Source organism: Rhipicephalus sanguineus, chromosome 6, assembly GCF_013339695.2.
Source record: "Rhipicephalus sanguineus isolate Rsan-2018 chromosome 6, BIME_Rsan_1.4, whole genome shotgun sequence".
NCBI classification, from domain to species: Eukaryota; Metazoa; Arthropoda; class Arachnida; order Ixodida; family Ixodidae; genus Rhipicephalus; species Rhipicephalus sanguineus.
Window position 1 is genome coordinate 156,782,329 of NC_051181.1, and position 15,300 is coordinate 156,797,628.

At 44.0% G+C, this 15,300-nt stretch overlaps 1 protein-coding gene across 1 annotated transcript in view; it reads left to right on the forward strand.

Moving 5' to 3' along the window:
• The window catches only part of LOC119397653 (uncharacterized), a 35,933-nt gene that overhangs the window by 17,951 nt on the left and 2,682 nt on the right, over positions 1-15,300 (forward strand). Inside the window, exons 17-29 of the mRNA XM_049416642.1 lie at positions 3,084-3,201; positions 3,853-4,005; positions 5,905-6,018; positions 6,453-6,579; positions 6,950-6,991; positions 7,054-7,188; positions 8,487-8,741; positions 9,635-9,764; positions 10,443-10,548; positions 11,801-11,944; positions 12,326-12,442; positions 13,059-13,188; positions 15,037-15,099. Of these exons, the coding sequence (XP_049272599.1) occupies positions 3,084-3,201; positions 3,853-4,005; positions 5,905-6,018; positions 6,453-6,579; positions 6,950-6,991; positions 7,054-7,188; positions 8,487-8,741; positions 9,635-9,764; positions 10,443-10,548; positions 11,801-11,944; positions 12,326-12,442; positions 13,059-13,188; positions 15,037-15,099 (1,634 nt within the window). The remainder of the gene's footprint in view (positions 1-3,083; positions 3,202-3,852; positions 4,006-5,904; positions 6,019-6,452; positions 6,580-6,949; positions 6,992-7,053; positions 7,189-8,486; positions 8,742-9,634; positions 9,765-10,442; positions 10,549-11,800; positions 11,945-12,325; positions 12,443-13,058; positions 13,189-15,036; positions 15,100-15,300) is intronic.

Genomic DNA, 15,300 nt, shown 5'->3' on the forward strand with positions numbered 1-15,300 from the left:
TGAAATCCGTTAGACGGAAAGACCTAGAAAATATCGAAGAATCGATCTGGCTAGAAATCAACCTTGAGCGCCGTGAAAAATTGTTGATTGGATGCTTCTATTTACCGCCCAGCATTTCCCCTGCCTCGTTTCACGATGTCATGTCTTCTATTGAACTTGTGATATCTTCTCATAGTGGGCACAGAATTATTGTTCTTGGGGATTTCAATGCACCTGGAATTGACTGGAGCACGCTTACCTTTTCTCATTACAATCATTTCACAGAGAAAAAGTGCAGCCTGCTCTTGGACTTTCTGGCGTTTAATTCCCTAGTGCAACATAATTCAGTCGTCAATTCCAGTGGCAACGTCTTAGACCTGTGTGTGTCAAACGATCAACCCCTTGAAGTTTCCCGCTCCAACATCTCTCTTGTACGTCCGGACAAATTCCACCCACCACTCAACGTAAGATTATCTGCATCAGCCGAAACAACGAGCTACAGCAATTACGTAAACAAATCTCCAAGATTTGCGTTCAAGCGAGATGATTACACGGGCCTCTATCATCACTTGTCCACCGTTGAGTGGTCACAGGTTACTGACAAACCTAATGTTGATGACCAGGTTGATCGGTTTACGGAGCTTGTACTGAGCAGCATGCTTAATTTTATTCCCCAGTATACACCTAAACAACGTAAATATCCCCACTGGTTCTCATCTGAACTTATCAGTGCACTGAAGCATAAAGATCACGCACACAGGAAATCTAAATGTTCTCCATCCAGCGAGTGGAAGGAAGAGTTCAGCTTTTTTCGAACTCTCTCTAAACGCCTATATAAACGGGATCATAGTTCGTACATTCAATTCTTAGAAAAAAGCGCCTCTGACAGGCCGGCTGAGTTTTGGAAGTATGTACGTAAACGGTCTAGCAAAAGCGGAGAGTCCTTCAGACTACTAGACTCAAATGGGGTAGAAGTGCATGCCGTCGCTGACTGTTTTGCCACACATTTCTCATCCGTTTATAAGGCCTCAGACTCCAGCACTGATATAAGACAACAGCCCAAGGCAGTTAGCTCATCCAGTGCTTTGTCGCTGGATGAAAATCTTATCAGAGAATGCATTAAGCGCTTAAAACCATCCTTATCATGTGGCCCAGTTGGCATCCCCTCCGCCATACTAAAAGCATATGGTACTATATTTGTCCCAGTACTGACTACGATATTTAATAACTGCCTGGACACTTTCACATTTCCTAGCATGTGGAAAACTGCTCGTGTTTTCCCAGTATTTAAGTCGGGCTCTAAGACAGATGTTTCTAATTATCGCCCGATTTCTCTACTATGTGCCACATCAAAGATCTTCGAACTGGCTCTTCACAAAATATTGTCTTTTAGTGTGAAAAACTCACTGATTCCTAATCAACATGGTTTTCTTGCTGGCCGCTCAACTACCACAAATCTTGCTAGATGACGCAGATATCCACACCTATTTCTCAGAGAGGACAGGTTGACGTAATCTACTGTGACCTGAGCAAGGCTTTTGACGTAGTCAGCCACACACTGATTATGGTTAAACTTGCAAACTTTGACGTTGACTTGTCGATTGTGAATCTCTTGCACAGCTATCTGCTCAATAGATCTTGTTATGTTGCCGTAAATGGCCAAACATCTTCTTTGTATAAAGTGACTAGTGGGGTCCCTCAAGGGTCGGTATTAGGCCCACTCCTATTTTTAATTTACGTTAATGATGTTTCTTTTGCCATTCGTAATTCTTCTTTCCTCTTGTATGCCGATGACATCAAGATATTTAAGGAAATTCATTCAGTTAACGACTGTCGCTTGTTGCAGTCAGATTTGTGTTCTTTTTCCGAATGGTGCAACGGCAATAACCTTTCTCTAAATACCTCAAAGGCAAAATTCATGTCTATCACTCGCAAAACATCTAGCGTGTCATTTCAGTACTTTGTCAATTCTGTGCCGTTATGCAAGGTTTATGAAATCAGTGATCTTGGTGTTGTTGTTGACAGCGCGTTAAACTTTTCTTCTCACGTTAAGCGTGCTGCTATGCGGGGCCTTCGTTCTCTCGGATGTGTTTGTAGAATATCTCGAGAATTCAGGTCTCCCATGGCCCTACACAAATTGTACACGGCAATATGTCTTCCGCAACTTGAGTATGCGTCCGTGATATGGAATGGCATTGCTCAATCCGCGGTAACACCATTGAACGAGTCCAGAAAAAATTCCTCAGCATATATAACCATCGCTTTGCTAAAAATGACTCTGGATCTCGTTCAAATACTGCTGAGTCATTATCACTGCCACCACTTCACTGCCGACGAAATCGTTCTGATCTCTTATTTCTCTACAAGCTAGTCCACGGTTTCATATCCTGCCCTGTACTCCTCAATTGTGTTAATTTTCGAATTCCGCGTAAGTTAACCAGAGAGAACAGACCGTTTCATGTACCCGCCTGCTTCTTCCAACACTCTACCGTTCACAGAATACAAAGTCTTTATAATATTAATTTTCTTGATCTTGACGTTTTTCATAGTACACAATCACTGTTTTTATCCGAGCTTTGCACTGTTTTGACATAGTATGGCACAGTGTACAAAGTCTTCCCTTCTCCGTCTTTCCGCATAATTGTATATATGCAATCTAATTTTTTATGCCCCGTCAATATTTCTCGTGTTGTCTTATTTTACTCCTCCCCTTTAGTGTTCATTTCTCTTTGTCTACGTGTTTTTGCTCTTTTTATTTCTGAAGACTGTCTGTATTGTATTGTTTATTTTTATTGATTTTATTTTTGCGTGCGCCTGCACAAAGACCTCACGGTTGTTCCTGGGCACGTTAAATAAATGATTGATTATTATTATTATTATTATTATTATTATTATTATTATTATTATTATTATTATTATTATTATTATTATTATTATTATTATTATTATTATTATTATTATTATTATTATTATTATTATTATTATTATTATTATTATTATTATTATTATTATTATTATTATTATTATTACACTTGAAAGAAATGAAAGTGCAGATACTCTCTCCAAGATGACCTAATATTCCTTTCTGTTGCTTACGTTGACAGGCACGTTGATTTGCTCGTGGTGAACACGCACTACCCGGGTCGCATGGACCCATGTCGGGCGATGCCACTAGCCTCTGCGATACAGCCGACCCGGTCCTGTATTCCCACCGTGGCTACAGTAAGTCGCCATAATTTGTATGAGAGAGGTACATATTATGCAGCACCACATTAGGAATTTGTTCCACGATCGAATCAATGTCTTATTCCTCCACAGCCATTAAGAACCTTCCCAGTTATGAAGCGGCCTCTATTCCTATTTATATATACAGAGTAATACATTAGCTATGCAATTATATAAGGTATTCAGTTATGAACAAAATACGCGTTTTAGCAATAGTATTGTATTTATTCAATTCATCTTATTTAGGCAGCTTTTCAAAGGGACCGCCTTCAAAAGTCTAATGCTAAATATTTGCAGAAATTTTAACGGTTATCATAAAACTACGTTGGACAATGTTTAAGGACAGAAATATTAAGATGAAATACGTGACTGCAGAAAAACAGCAACTCCGTGCATTTACCACACGATACTCACGAACAAGAGACACTATTTCAACATTAGGAACATAACACGCGCACACTGCAAAATAAACACTCCGAGGCAGGAGCTTGTGGAAGCGGCTAAAGTTCTCCCATGAGTCTTTTAATTCACTCTGGCCGCCGTTGCTCAGCATTCTGTGTCTCTCATGGCAGTTCAATATGCGGAAAACTTTCCAGCGTGTCTGGCGTAACCGCTACAAGAACACTTACGCGCTCCGTTCTCTGGCAGGACACTGCCGTGCAGTGGCTCAAGGATGTGAGCGAGAAGGGCCTCGCACTGATCTGCCTCTCTGTGGACTTGCGCGTCCTCCGCTTCCGCACGTACGGCACGGCGGCACCATTTGGCTCTTGCCGACGCGAGGAGGCGCTGGACTTCCCAAAGGTAGTTCGTCTGCCTTATTATGCGATCGGTATTAGTGCCCATGTTAAGACTATCGATTACATTAAATATTCCACGATTTCTGTATAAATATACTTGTAGAATGATTGTGCAGGAAGGTTTAACGTCAGAAGCGCTTCATCAGCGTTGCAAGGAAAAAAATGGAGATCGCATGACACCTCGTATTACGTATGGCAGACAAAAATTTAATTTTTAAGTAACTGCAACTCAATGAAGTATCACGGAATATTAATTTTGATGTGTCCTTGAATGTATTTAAAAATGAAACTAAACAATATTTAATTGATTGTGGGTTGTTCTGCATAACATCGTTTTTACTGTCATAATCTACAGGGTGTTTCAGCTAAAAAGCACCAAGTATTAAAAAATTAAGCATAGGCGCTACGCATCTCCAATCAGCGCAATAGTGTTCTGAGCCATATATAGCACGTCAGAATATTTTTTCCAATCCGCCAAGCTCGGTAATTAACAAAGATTGCTTAATGAACTTTTTAAATAGCAACTCTAGAGAAAGGTTTTCAATACAAAAGTTGTAGCGCTTGTTCAGAAACATCGAATTTTTCAATCTGTGTTAAGATAACTCCCCTGCCTAAACTTTTTCCGGCCTTTCTTTGAAGCGCGCGAATTTTAAAAAAATACCACGTGACTGCCGCCAGAAGCGCGGCGCTTTTAGTGCCCTCAAATGTAAGTTGAACGAATTATCAAAGGCTGCTCCGCGCACGAAGGCCGATTGAGCAGGCTGCCGGTGACTGCGATGGACGCTAAAGAATGATGGAGCCGTACCATCTAAAAAAAAACTACGAAAGAGCGGCCGACGCTTGTGAGTGCATCTTTTATCTCGGTCCTTCATTACGTTGTAACCCTCGCCCCTTCCAGTGTGTTCCTTCATTGGTGCGAAAAGAAAAGAAAAAATGCCTACGCTGCATCAAATGCTGCCTACGGTCTCATGTAGCATTTGCTCCGTGGCTACCGTTTTTTCGTTGAAGAATTTTTGTTCTTGTTGCTGAAACGGTATGCTCATTTTGTCGCTTAACGTCCATCGCAGTCACCAATAACCTGTTCCATCGATCTTCGTGCGCGAAGCAGCCTTTGATAATTCATTCAACTTACATTTGAGGGCACTAAAAGCACCGCGCGCTTGGCGGCAGTCACGTGGTATTTTTTAAAATTCGCGCACTTTAAAGAAAGGCTGGAAAAAATTTAGGCAGGGTAGTTATCTCAACACAGATTGAAAAGTTCGATATTTCTGAACAAGCGCTACAACTTTTGTATTAAAAATTTTTCTCTAGGGTTACTATTTAAAAAGTTCATTAAGCAATCTTTGTTAATTGCCAAGCTTGGTGGATTGGAAAAAATATTCTGACGTGCTCTATATGGCTCAGAACAATGTTGCGCTAATTGGAGACGCCTAGCGCCTATGCTTAATTTTTTAATACTTGGTGCTTTTTAGCTGAAACACCCTGTATATGACACCTGCAAGGACACCAGGCTTTGTATCCCTTTTGTTATATTTTCTGTTGTGACTTTTTTGTCAGGCTGTACAGGGGAGCCGTGGCCTTCATTCACTTCAGCCTTTGACTCTCTTTTTAAAAAAATGGAAATAGAAACTTCACTTCAACTTCAAACCTACAACTGGTCGTTAACAATGTCACATATAGTTAGACATGACCATTGATGCTGCGTGAGTCTATTTTGACAGGCACATAAAACATGAATTTGTTGCAGCGCAAATTTAATGACCAGATGTCGTTAAGTAGTAAGTGAGAGTAGTGACGGGGCGTGATTTACCTTCTCCTTCGCCCTGTACTTGATCAGCCTCTCGTACGTGCAAGAAATTGCGTTGTTGTTGGGGTGATGTATTTCATTGCACCTTCATGGCAGGCCTGCACTGGTGGTTCCTGGACGCAAGTGCACAATGTTTCGCGTGACAGCCCCATGTGGCTGGATGGTTACAACCTGCAGACTTACGACACGGCAAGCTCCCTTTCAGAGAAGGTAAGCTCAACGCTTATTTCTTCGGTTGCAGCTATGTTTGTCTGGAACTTTAATGAATTTTTGTCCAGTGATTTAAAACTAGGGAAAAAGCAGACGTTACACGAAATGCCACCACAGTAAGTTATGGCTTGACCAGAAGAGCATAGTATACAATACCGGTTTGATCGGCATTGCATTAGAAACTCACAATTTGTGGTACTTGCAATATCTGTAGTATGGGTTTAGCGGGTAAGCCCAAAAGTCATTCATGCAAGTTCTTGTCCGATATCTGACGCAGCAAAGGAGGCCGCCGACTTCGCTCAGCCGTCAACGTTGACAGCAGTAATAGTTGTACTAGTCAGCATGCTTTAATCATTTCATTTTGAACAGCCAGTCGAATGTGTCTAACGCCCACTGATTGTTCATGGTCACATAATTGATCTGTCCTACTTCAGGTTCGGTCGCTGCTTCCCCTTCCGAACGCTGGCATCGCTGCCTTCAACTTGGACTACGAGGACTACGCTGGGGTCTGCGATGGTGGCGTCCCTCAGGCCCGTCTCATGTCACTTAGGGCGGCACTCGGTAATACATTGTAGCAAAACATTGATGCTTACGCAAACGCCTTCAGGTTTCTATGCTCCTAGGTCTTAGTGCTCCTAGGTCACAAGCTTTCAACCAGTGAACATATTATCAGAATTCGAGCTCTCATAATCGAACTGTCTCACAATGACGTCATTACCACGTGATTATGAAACAAGTACTATTGGTCATCAGTTTTCGTTATCTGAAAGTGTAATGTGTGCTGTCTGATCAAAATACGTCTGCTGTGTCACTTGCTCGGTTAGTTCTTACCCTGGTACCTGACAGGTGTCTGTTGCAAGTTTAGGGATAAATTGTCTCTATTTTGTATTTTGTCTATTTGCTTCCTAACAAGGTCGTTCTTTGATTACAGACGAGGAAAACATCACTGCCCAGACTACTCTAACACTTGAGGGTAAGTTAACTCTCGTATGAGTAGACGCAGCGATAGAAGGGGCCTTGCGTCAACGTTTGCAGCTACAGAGCGTCCACTCGTGTGCGTGCTGTCTGCGGACGTGAAGAACGAGTCCCGCGTGCCGTCATCCCACTGCACGCATCTGGTGCACGAAGGCGCTCGATACGTCGTACCCGACGAGAAGCTCGTCATCCCCGGTGAGCTTATAAAATCGACGCAATTCTTTTGACAGCGGAGCCCAGCTGTGAGAGGGAAGCCTGACGAGAGGGAGAGCATGGGTGAAGCTACGTGGTTGAGAGGGAAGCCTAGCGTAGCGAGTTTAACCTGGTAGAGGAAGGGCAGCGACGTGGCGAGGGGGAAGCTGGGTAGAGAGGAGGAGAGCAATGGTGAAGGTACGGCAGGAGCGAAGCTGGTGCTGTGGAGAGGAGGAGAGAACAGAAGTGCGATTGACTGTGCGAATGAAAGCAGTCGACCAGGGGTACGTTCATTGAAGCCATAGACAGGGACCGAGGAAGAAGACACCATGTGCGCTACTCACAACTTCGATTGCTTCAATGAACGTAACAAAACAATTAGCCCAAAAGTATGATCTCTTCGACTAATTGTAGCGCGATCTCGAGCACAAGATGTGCTAGTGAGAGGAGGAAGGGTGCGCCGAGCGCTGGTGAAAACGGTGGAAGGCGTGCTGATGCCATCAGCTCCGCTGTCTAATCAGTCTTCGCGACGTTGTGAGTTGAAGCCACGCGCAATTTTTGTTTGTTTGTTTGCTTCAATGTTGCAACGTCCTCGGTTTCCTGATTTAATCTCTTCACTCTTCCTGTAGTTATATTACAGTGCGTCACAACACTCGCCGCCATGGCTACGAGCTGCACTTGTTAACACTCCCAGGATTTCAGGCACAGAAATACGCAAGAAAGTGGACGAGAGAGCGACCGCCGCCGTAGCTGAATGGGTAGAGCATCGGAAGCGTTATCTGAAGGTTGTAGGTTCGGTCCCTGCCGGCGGCAAGTTCTTTTTTCGTCCATTTTAATTCCTTTCAATTTGTCATAATTACTACACTACTGTTAAAGGCTACAAATAATGTCCCCCAAACCTTCCTTGGCTTCCATGTCTGCTGGTTTCATTATGTTGTGTCTAACCACGAAACGAGCGAATTGATCCATCCCCACCCCCCTTTCATTTTTCACCTTGTTTAGCTATACTTGCAAAATGCTACGACTAAAAGATAATGTTCCCTCAATAATCTAAATAATGGCAAATGTTGGCTGGCTGCTGCTAGTCTTCGCTGTGTGTAGTTTCAACAGTAAAATTGTCTTCATTAAATCTGATTCTAATGACTGAATTTGTAAAATAGACATATGCAGTGAAGGCCCGCTAAAGGTTATGTATAACTTTGTAAAAAAAGGGGGGGGGGCGATGTGGGCGTGTAGGTGCAGCTTCTTATAAAAGAGCGTAGTTGTTTCGTCATCGTTGAGTCGGTCTCTTTGTTGTCCAGAGAGCACGGTCAATCTCGCCACGAACCGGAGCGAGCAGCGCCACTTGGTTGGACTAAACGGCAACGAGATGGTGGACTTGCTCATGATGGCCGACGACAGGGAACGACGCGAAATCGCCGCCAGGATGGCCTCCGCCGTGCTTGACGCTAAGATGCAAGGACTCGCCATCCTCAACTTCAACAGGACGTCAAAGACGATTGCTAACTTTGGAAGTGTGCTCGAGGTGAGGATGTCCTCTGCGCACTTCTCGCAGCGTACCTCACGCATTTGTTAATGTTATTTTCTCAGTCTATCTTACGCCTTTGTTAATGTATACGTGTCAGTGGTGTCTATTGTATATGCTTACATGCTGCTCACCTGCCTCGCTGGGATGTGAGGTATCTCAAGCCGCCTTTGTAAGGCTTTTTTCTTATCCTCCTCCGTTGTGCAATGGTTCAGTGGAAATAAAGCTTCATTAATATATTCACTTGGTAAAGAACACATGCAACCTAACCTCTGTAAAATATTTGACTCTCGGCATCAGCCAATCGAGGTTTCGCATGAGTTCCACGATAGGGAGATTGCCAGATTCTGTAGAGTCCATTACTGTAGTGCCCGAGGCTGCAGAATGATTTCTACTTGTGCAATGTTACTAGACATAAGCAGCCTCCTTTGAACGGTACGCCCTTTGAATGGCCTCGTGCAAAACAGCATGGTGCGCACTTCTACTCTACATCTACTTTTCTATTACACGACCTAAATTTAATACTTTCAAAGAATACGACATATGACTCATGGAACAGGAATCTAATAAGTCTGTAGTCATTATTATCCACCCTGAAATGCTTTTCTGATATACAAATTTGCACTGCGTGACCCGTGCAATACACACAAGCGTTATTGACCTACATACCCTGGTGATGTTTACCATATCGTAGCAATTGCCTAGAAGTAAAATGAATGTCTTACAGCTGCATGAGTGAGCACTATACCCTGACTAGAATGAAACTTGATATCATGCTAAATTACTCAGCTTCCAAATTAAGTCCTAACTGAGTAACTCCCTGTGTATGTCTCATGCATTCTGAAGCTCTGTCTTCCCTAACAACTTCACGTCATGTCATCTGATGAGTTATTGCTTTATTATTGCTTGCAATATTAACCTAAGGGAGTCTTTATCTAATGCAGACTATACGGAGCGTCTTCGCTAAGGAGCTGACTATCATATTCGGTGCTGAAGTTCTGGACTTCAGCCTACCAGCTGAGATCATGGGACAGCGCCTGACAAAAGCAGCTAAGTACGAATGACACGAAAACGTCGTTACTTCTCGCCAGAAAAACTGACATCCTTGTAAACGTAATGTTATCATCAAGCTAGCTACTTCTTTAATGTAAAGTTAATGTTTCGCATTCATTATTTGCTAAGGCAATAAATTTGTCCCAATACCGCGCGTTTTGATAACGTATTTTAGGTGATTATTCTACCGTTTCCGTCCCGCCATGGTGGTCTAGTGACTATGGCACTCGACTGCTGACCCGAAGGTCGCGGGATCGAATCCCGGCCGCGGCGGCCGTATTTTCGATGGAGGCGAAAATGCTTGAGGCCCGTGTGCTTAGATTTAGGTGCACGTTAAGGAACCCCAGGTGGTCGAAATTTCTGCACCTCTCCACTACGACGCCCCTCATAATCATGCCATGATTTTGGGACGTTAAGCCCAAACAATTATCATATTTTACCGTTTACTTTCATTTCTGTCACGTTTATTGTGACCTTCCATGATGCTGCGTTAGATGCGCCTCACCAAGCGCTTTACAAAATAGAATCCTTAACAGGAGCTCATAATCGATATGAAGTTATAAGTGAATGGTTTTTTAACAGACCATGTAGTTTGGCAAGCTTCATATGCCACGCCGTTTTCACCTTATGGCCAATCGTAAGCGCATTATGGACTATTCTGGCTCGTTGCTCTTTGCAGACACGTGGACATCTTCATCCTGCAGACGCACTACCGGCGTCCCCGAGGTTATTGCCGCGTCACCTACCCATCGACATACAGAGGAGATACGCCACTCGTTACATTGGTACGTTAGAGCTTGTTTTGCAAGCGGACAATATATGCAGAATGGCATGTCGGTAGTAACAACTATGTAGCTAAGACCAGCGATGTCTTTTTCTTTCATTTCTTCAAACTTTTCTCATCATTGCTTAGGCCAGGGTGTTTCCTTTAATATTCTTTGTTTTTTTTAATTCAACGCGACGTTTGAAACTGCGTCAAATATAGACGTCAAAAATCCATAGACTGCTTACGCACAACCAGCCATGTTTGGGGAGCATTAGCTATTTTGCATCAGACTTGCACTAAGATCATTCAGAGTTCTTCATGGGGCAGAAAGTGCGTGATTTTAAAACTGCTTAAAAGGTGAGTGACGATTACAGGTCAGCTTTCTAATAGCCGATGCGTTGCAACACGACAACTGAACAATTATAGGACTCACCCCTTATTCTCAAACGATCCTCGACTGGGAGCTCTTCCTTCACTCCACTGGGTTGAGAAGAACGCCGCCTCTCGGCTGAAAAAGACGCTACACCACTTCTCAAGAATTTCATTGGTGCGTCTGTGAAGCGCAGAGATTGCTGTTCGAGGGGTTGCGCTGTCATCGTATTTCTCAATTCAAGGTGAAATGTTGAGTGGATGAACGTTCTATAGTACGGGGGTTTGTCGTGCCTCGTGATTTGTAGCCTTTTATGCTGCCTGTAGTGACAAGAGCGGCAGCTGTACACGCCTCTATCTTAAGCACTGTCGTTCACACCTGCGACCAGCACCGGTCGCGCGACTGTTTGCGACCGGCGATCGAAAAACGACTCTACGCGACCAATGTTCACACCTGCGTGCGACAGATTTCCGTCGCCACACAGAGTTCACGTCTGCTTGCATTGAAATTGCCCTGTAAAGCAAGCTGACGCCATGTTCCTGCACATCTGATTGGTTCAGAGGTTTGTGACTGCAGTCGCACGACTGAAAAATCAAGCAGCCAGCGACTGTGCCAAGGCAGTCGCTTCTCAAACAAAGCGGCCATTTGCGACCGTTTGCGACTAACTTGGTTGTGCGACCGGTGCTAGTCGCAGGTGAGAACGAGCCTTAATCGTACGAGGGGAAGGCAAAATTTATGTAAAAATGGTAATGCTTTTACATTATGGGATACACATAGTTATCTCAAACCCGCGTGCGCACACATTTTAATCTATTCTCAGCATCCCGACACTCGGGTCTTGTGCTAGTTATCCGGGACAGGCGGACGTCGTGGACAAATTCCCTTTGCTTAACGTTCGCAGTCGGCAGCCGCTGCGTGGGCCCGGGCTATGGAGACCACCAGCCGTGTGTGCCTCTCCTACACGATGGGCGTGCTTCAGTTCCAAAAGGGAGACGCCATGGGACCGGCCGCATGCGACAACGTTACCCTCATTGACCGGGCCGAGGTACGTACAGCGCGCGTACTGGATAAGCAACACTACGCCGTTTACGTGCCCTAATGAAGAGCCGTGCACACATTATAAGTAACGTCTGTTTTGAAGCAATTTATCTTCCGGCACCAACCAACCAAATCAAACGAAAAATAAAATTGAAAAAGGCTTAAAGATGGTCGGCACTTAGTAATGGTGGGCCATTGGCGCCTGGCAAGCTGTGATAGATTGACATTACCATTATTCCTGCGGTATCACATTAAGAAAGCGCGAAGCTAATTTTCCTCGAAATTTCAACTCAAATCGACCGACTGCGATATGGCTCCAATGGTTTTATATTTGGTGAACATTGGAAGTCCGTAATTCAAGCGTGCTATAAAACTGTTGTTCTTGCAGGCGTGCGACGAGAAAGACTGGGAAGTGGACGCAAACAATACCAAAACTCTTTCCGTCATTCGCAAGAAAGACAAATTCATACAGACGTTTGAATCGCCAGAATTCCTGGCCGCAAAGGTGAGTGGGTGCGAAGTGAACATAACTTAAAGTTCTAAATGGCTATAAGCAAGGTTAACATTGTGCAAAAAGTTTTCAAGCATATGTACTATTACCCCACAGTCATCTTGTATGCAAAGCCGTTTATTTCACATTTGGCCGGCGGTATGAATACAGTTCACGTTTTTTTGTTAGTCAAGTTTGTACTCCCACATAATTTACACGTTGGGCCGCAAGCAGAAATCTTGTGGGCGAGGCACGATTAAGGCATCGCCGAGTTCCGGCATATTTGGCCCGATGACTTATTCCGCGATATCGTCCGGTTGGCTACCACATAATAACTGAATTGGCGAGCAGAGTTAGTTCGTTTTGTTTTCATTCATTCATTCATTCATTCGTTCGTTCAGTTCGTTCGTTCGTTCGTTCGTTCGTTCGTTCGTTCGTTCGTTCGTTCGTTCGTTCGTTCGTTCGTTCGTTCGTTCGTTCGTTCGTTCGTTCGTGTCTAATTGCATTCAATTCGAAACCCACTAGAGGCACGGCAGTGGCTGTTCGTTCACTACACAACATGGACAACATAGATAGACACACAAGATATATGAAGTGCACGCTAAATGTTTCTGTTAATTCTACAATGCAGGTTTCACGAACGTTCAGCGAAAATCCAGGGAGCTGCGTGGCCTTGTTCAATGTCGAGCTCGAGGAATCAACGGGCAGCTGCGGCAACACGCGCGCGCGCAAGTTCGCCCGCCTCGCGGTTGTGGCTGAGAGTGAGCGAGCCAAAACTATTCTTTTTTCTTCTTTCACCTTGTTATTTTTTTTAAGTTGTATTTATACTGTATAAACCGTGAGCGCGTTTTAACGAGAATGCGTTTTTTTATATAGTGGCATATTGAGAAACATCTTACTCGTGGTTAGTTTGTTCATTTTTGCTAATCTAGAGTGAGTTTGCGCGATTGCTGCCGAGTGATAAATGTTTTACAGCGAAAGCTGTTATGAGATCATTTCACCGGCCGTTTTTGGCGCCGTAGTTGTCCGCCGCCGCCGCCGCCGCCGCCGGGTCCGTAACCAGTATCGCTCGAAATAAGAAAAAAAAACTGAATAAGAAAAAAATTCCAGGATGGAACGAGGTTCGAACCTGGGTCCTCTGCGTGGGAGCCCAGTATTCAACCTGTGAGCCATGCCGGTGCTTGAAACTGCTTTGCTAGAAGGTCCTATACAGGCTTCATGTCGGGAAGGAACCACATTAGCATATGCAATATAGCGTGGTAGAAGAGTAAAATAAGCACCAAGCGTAGCACAACGCGAATTCTGTAACCAGGCGTCACACAATGCGAATTGCGCAACGAGCAGGTTGTTGAATGCTTCCAACCCATTACAAAGGACCCTGCCATAATTCTTCATCATCAGGCACAGCATCAACAAAGTGCGCATAATGCCTTACATGGGTTTAGCAGGTACCAACGCTCTCCGTAAAATGACAAAAAATGGCAGAGTGCCTGCTGGCCTACTTCTCAAAAATTACAATTATTTATAGCGTAATGGGTTCCTCGCAAGTGCACTTGGATTGGTTTCCAAGGAAGCCCATAAGCGCATGATACACTTCCTCTGGGTCTCAGTAAAATTACAATGATGTATAGCGTAGTGGGTTCCTCGCAAGGGCACTTGTATTGGTTGCCAAGGAAGCCCATAAGCGTATGATCCATTTCCTCGGGGTCTCAGTAAAGTTCTTCGCTCCCTCCCCCCCCCCCCGTCTCTTTCCCACGTCAACGTATGTTATACAGCATGACGGGAGAGGGAAATTGCGACCGGGCGTCACCCAATGCAAATTACATAACTGGTGGGCCGTTTAAAGATTCCAACCCATTACAAAGGGCTGAGCCATAATTCTTCATCGTCATCAGTCGTCGCGTGAACAAAGTCCACATAATGCCTTACAGACGTGTAGCTGGTGCCTCGCTTCTCCGCAGAATGACGAATAATGGCTTAGTAGGTGCTTCCAAACTTCACAAAAATTGTGATTTATGGCGTAGTGGGTACCTTTCTAATGTACTTGTATTGTAGCCCCAAGAGAGCTTAACGGGCTCTAGAAACGCCGCTCTTCCAGCTTTCGCTGTGACTGTGCTGCGGTTTTAGCGCAGGCCTGGCGTTTTTTCAAAACGCGATTCACAAGCATTTCGTTGAATATTGTTTTTTTAGTATACGTGCCTTGTTGGCGCCTCTTCTACGCAACCTAGCGAAATAGTCTTTCTATTATTAATAGATTATTAATAAGAAAGATGCGTTGTGCAGTCCAACTTGATGTAAGTAGAATGGCTAGTGGCTTCAAATTGGCGCGCTGATCTCGACAATGCATTTTTAGGTAAACATATAAATGCAGAAAATTACATTATTATATCATACCAATAATAAAATGACGTTACAAAACTAGTCAGGCAAACAATGCAAGTGATATGCATTTGTGTGGTACGACTGCATCAACCTTGACTAACAGCGCAAATATGTTGTCTAAGCAGTTAAAAAAAACGAAATCTTTCGTATAGATTGACGGAGCTAATGTACCTCATAGGTTTATTGCAAATAAGGTCATGTTACGCTGCACACTTTTTTTTTCGCAGAGTACATTGAGCTCGACAGCAGGACCAAGTTCAAACATCAGCTCCTGCCCATGCTGACGAAAGGTGAGGGGCGTGTTAGAATTCACCTTGTTGTCTACTTTGTGCTCCAGGTCGTAACTGATGTTTCAAGTCACGGTTTTAACCGCAAGTTTCGTCCTGTCGCGTGAAAGATATCTTTTATCTATACAGCGTGGACGATTCAGTGCTGCAAACAGCTTAAGCACAGATTTTCAATATGCGCAGATGTGTGGTTTCATGTGCGTT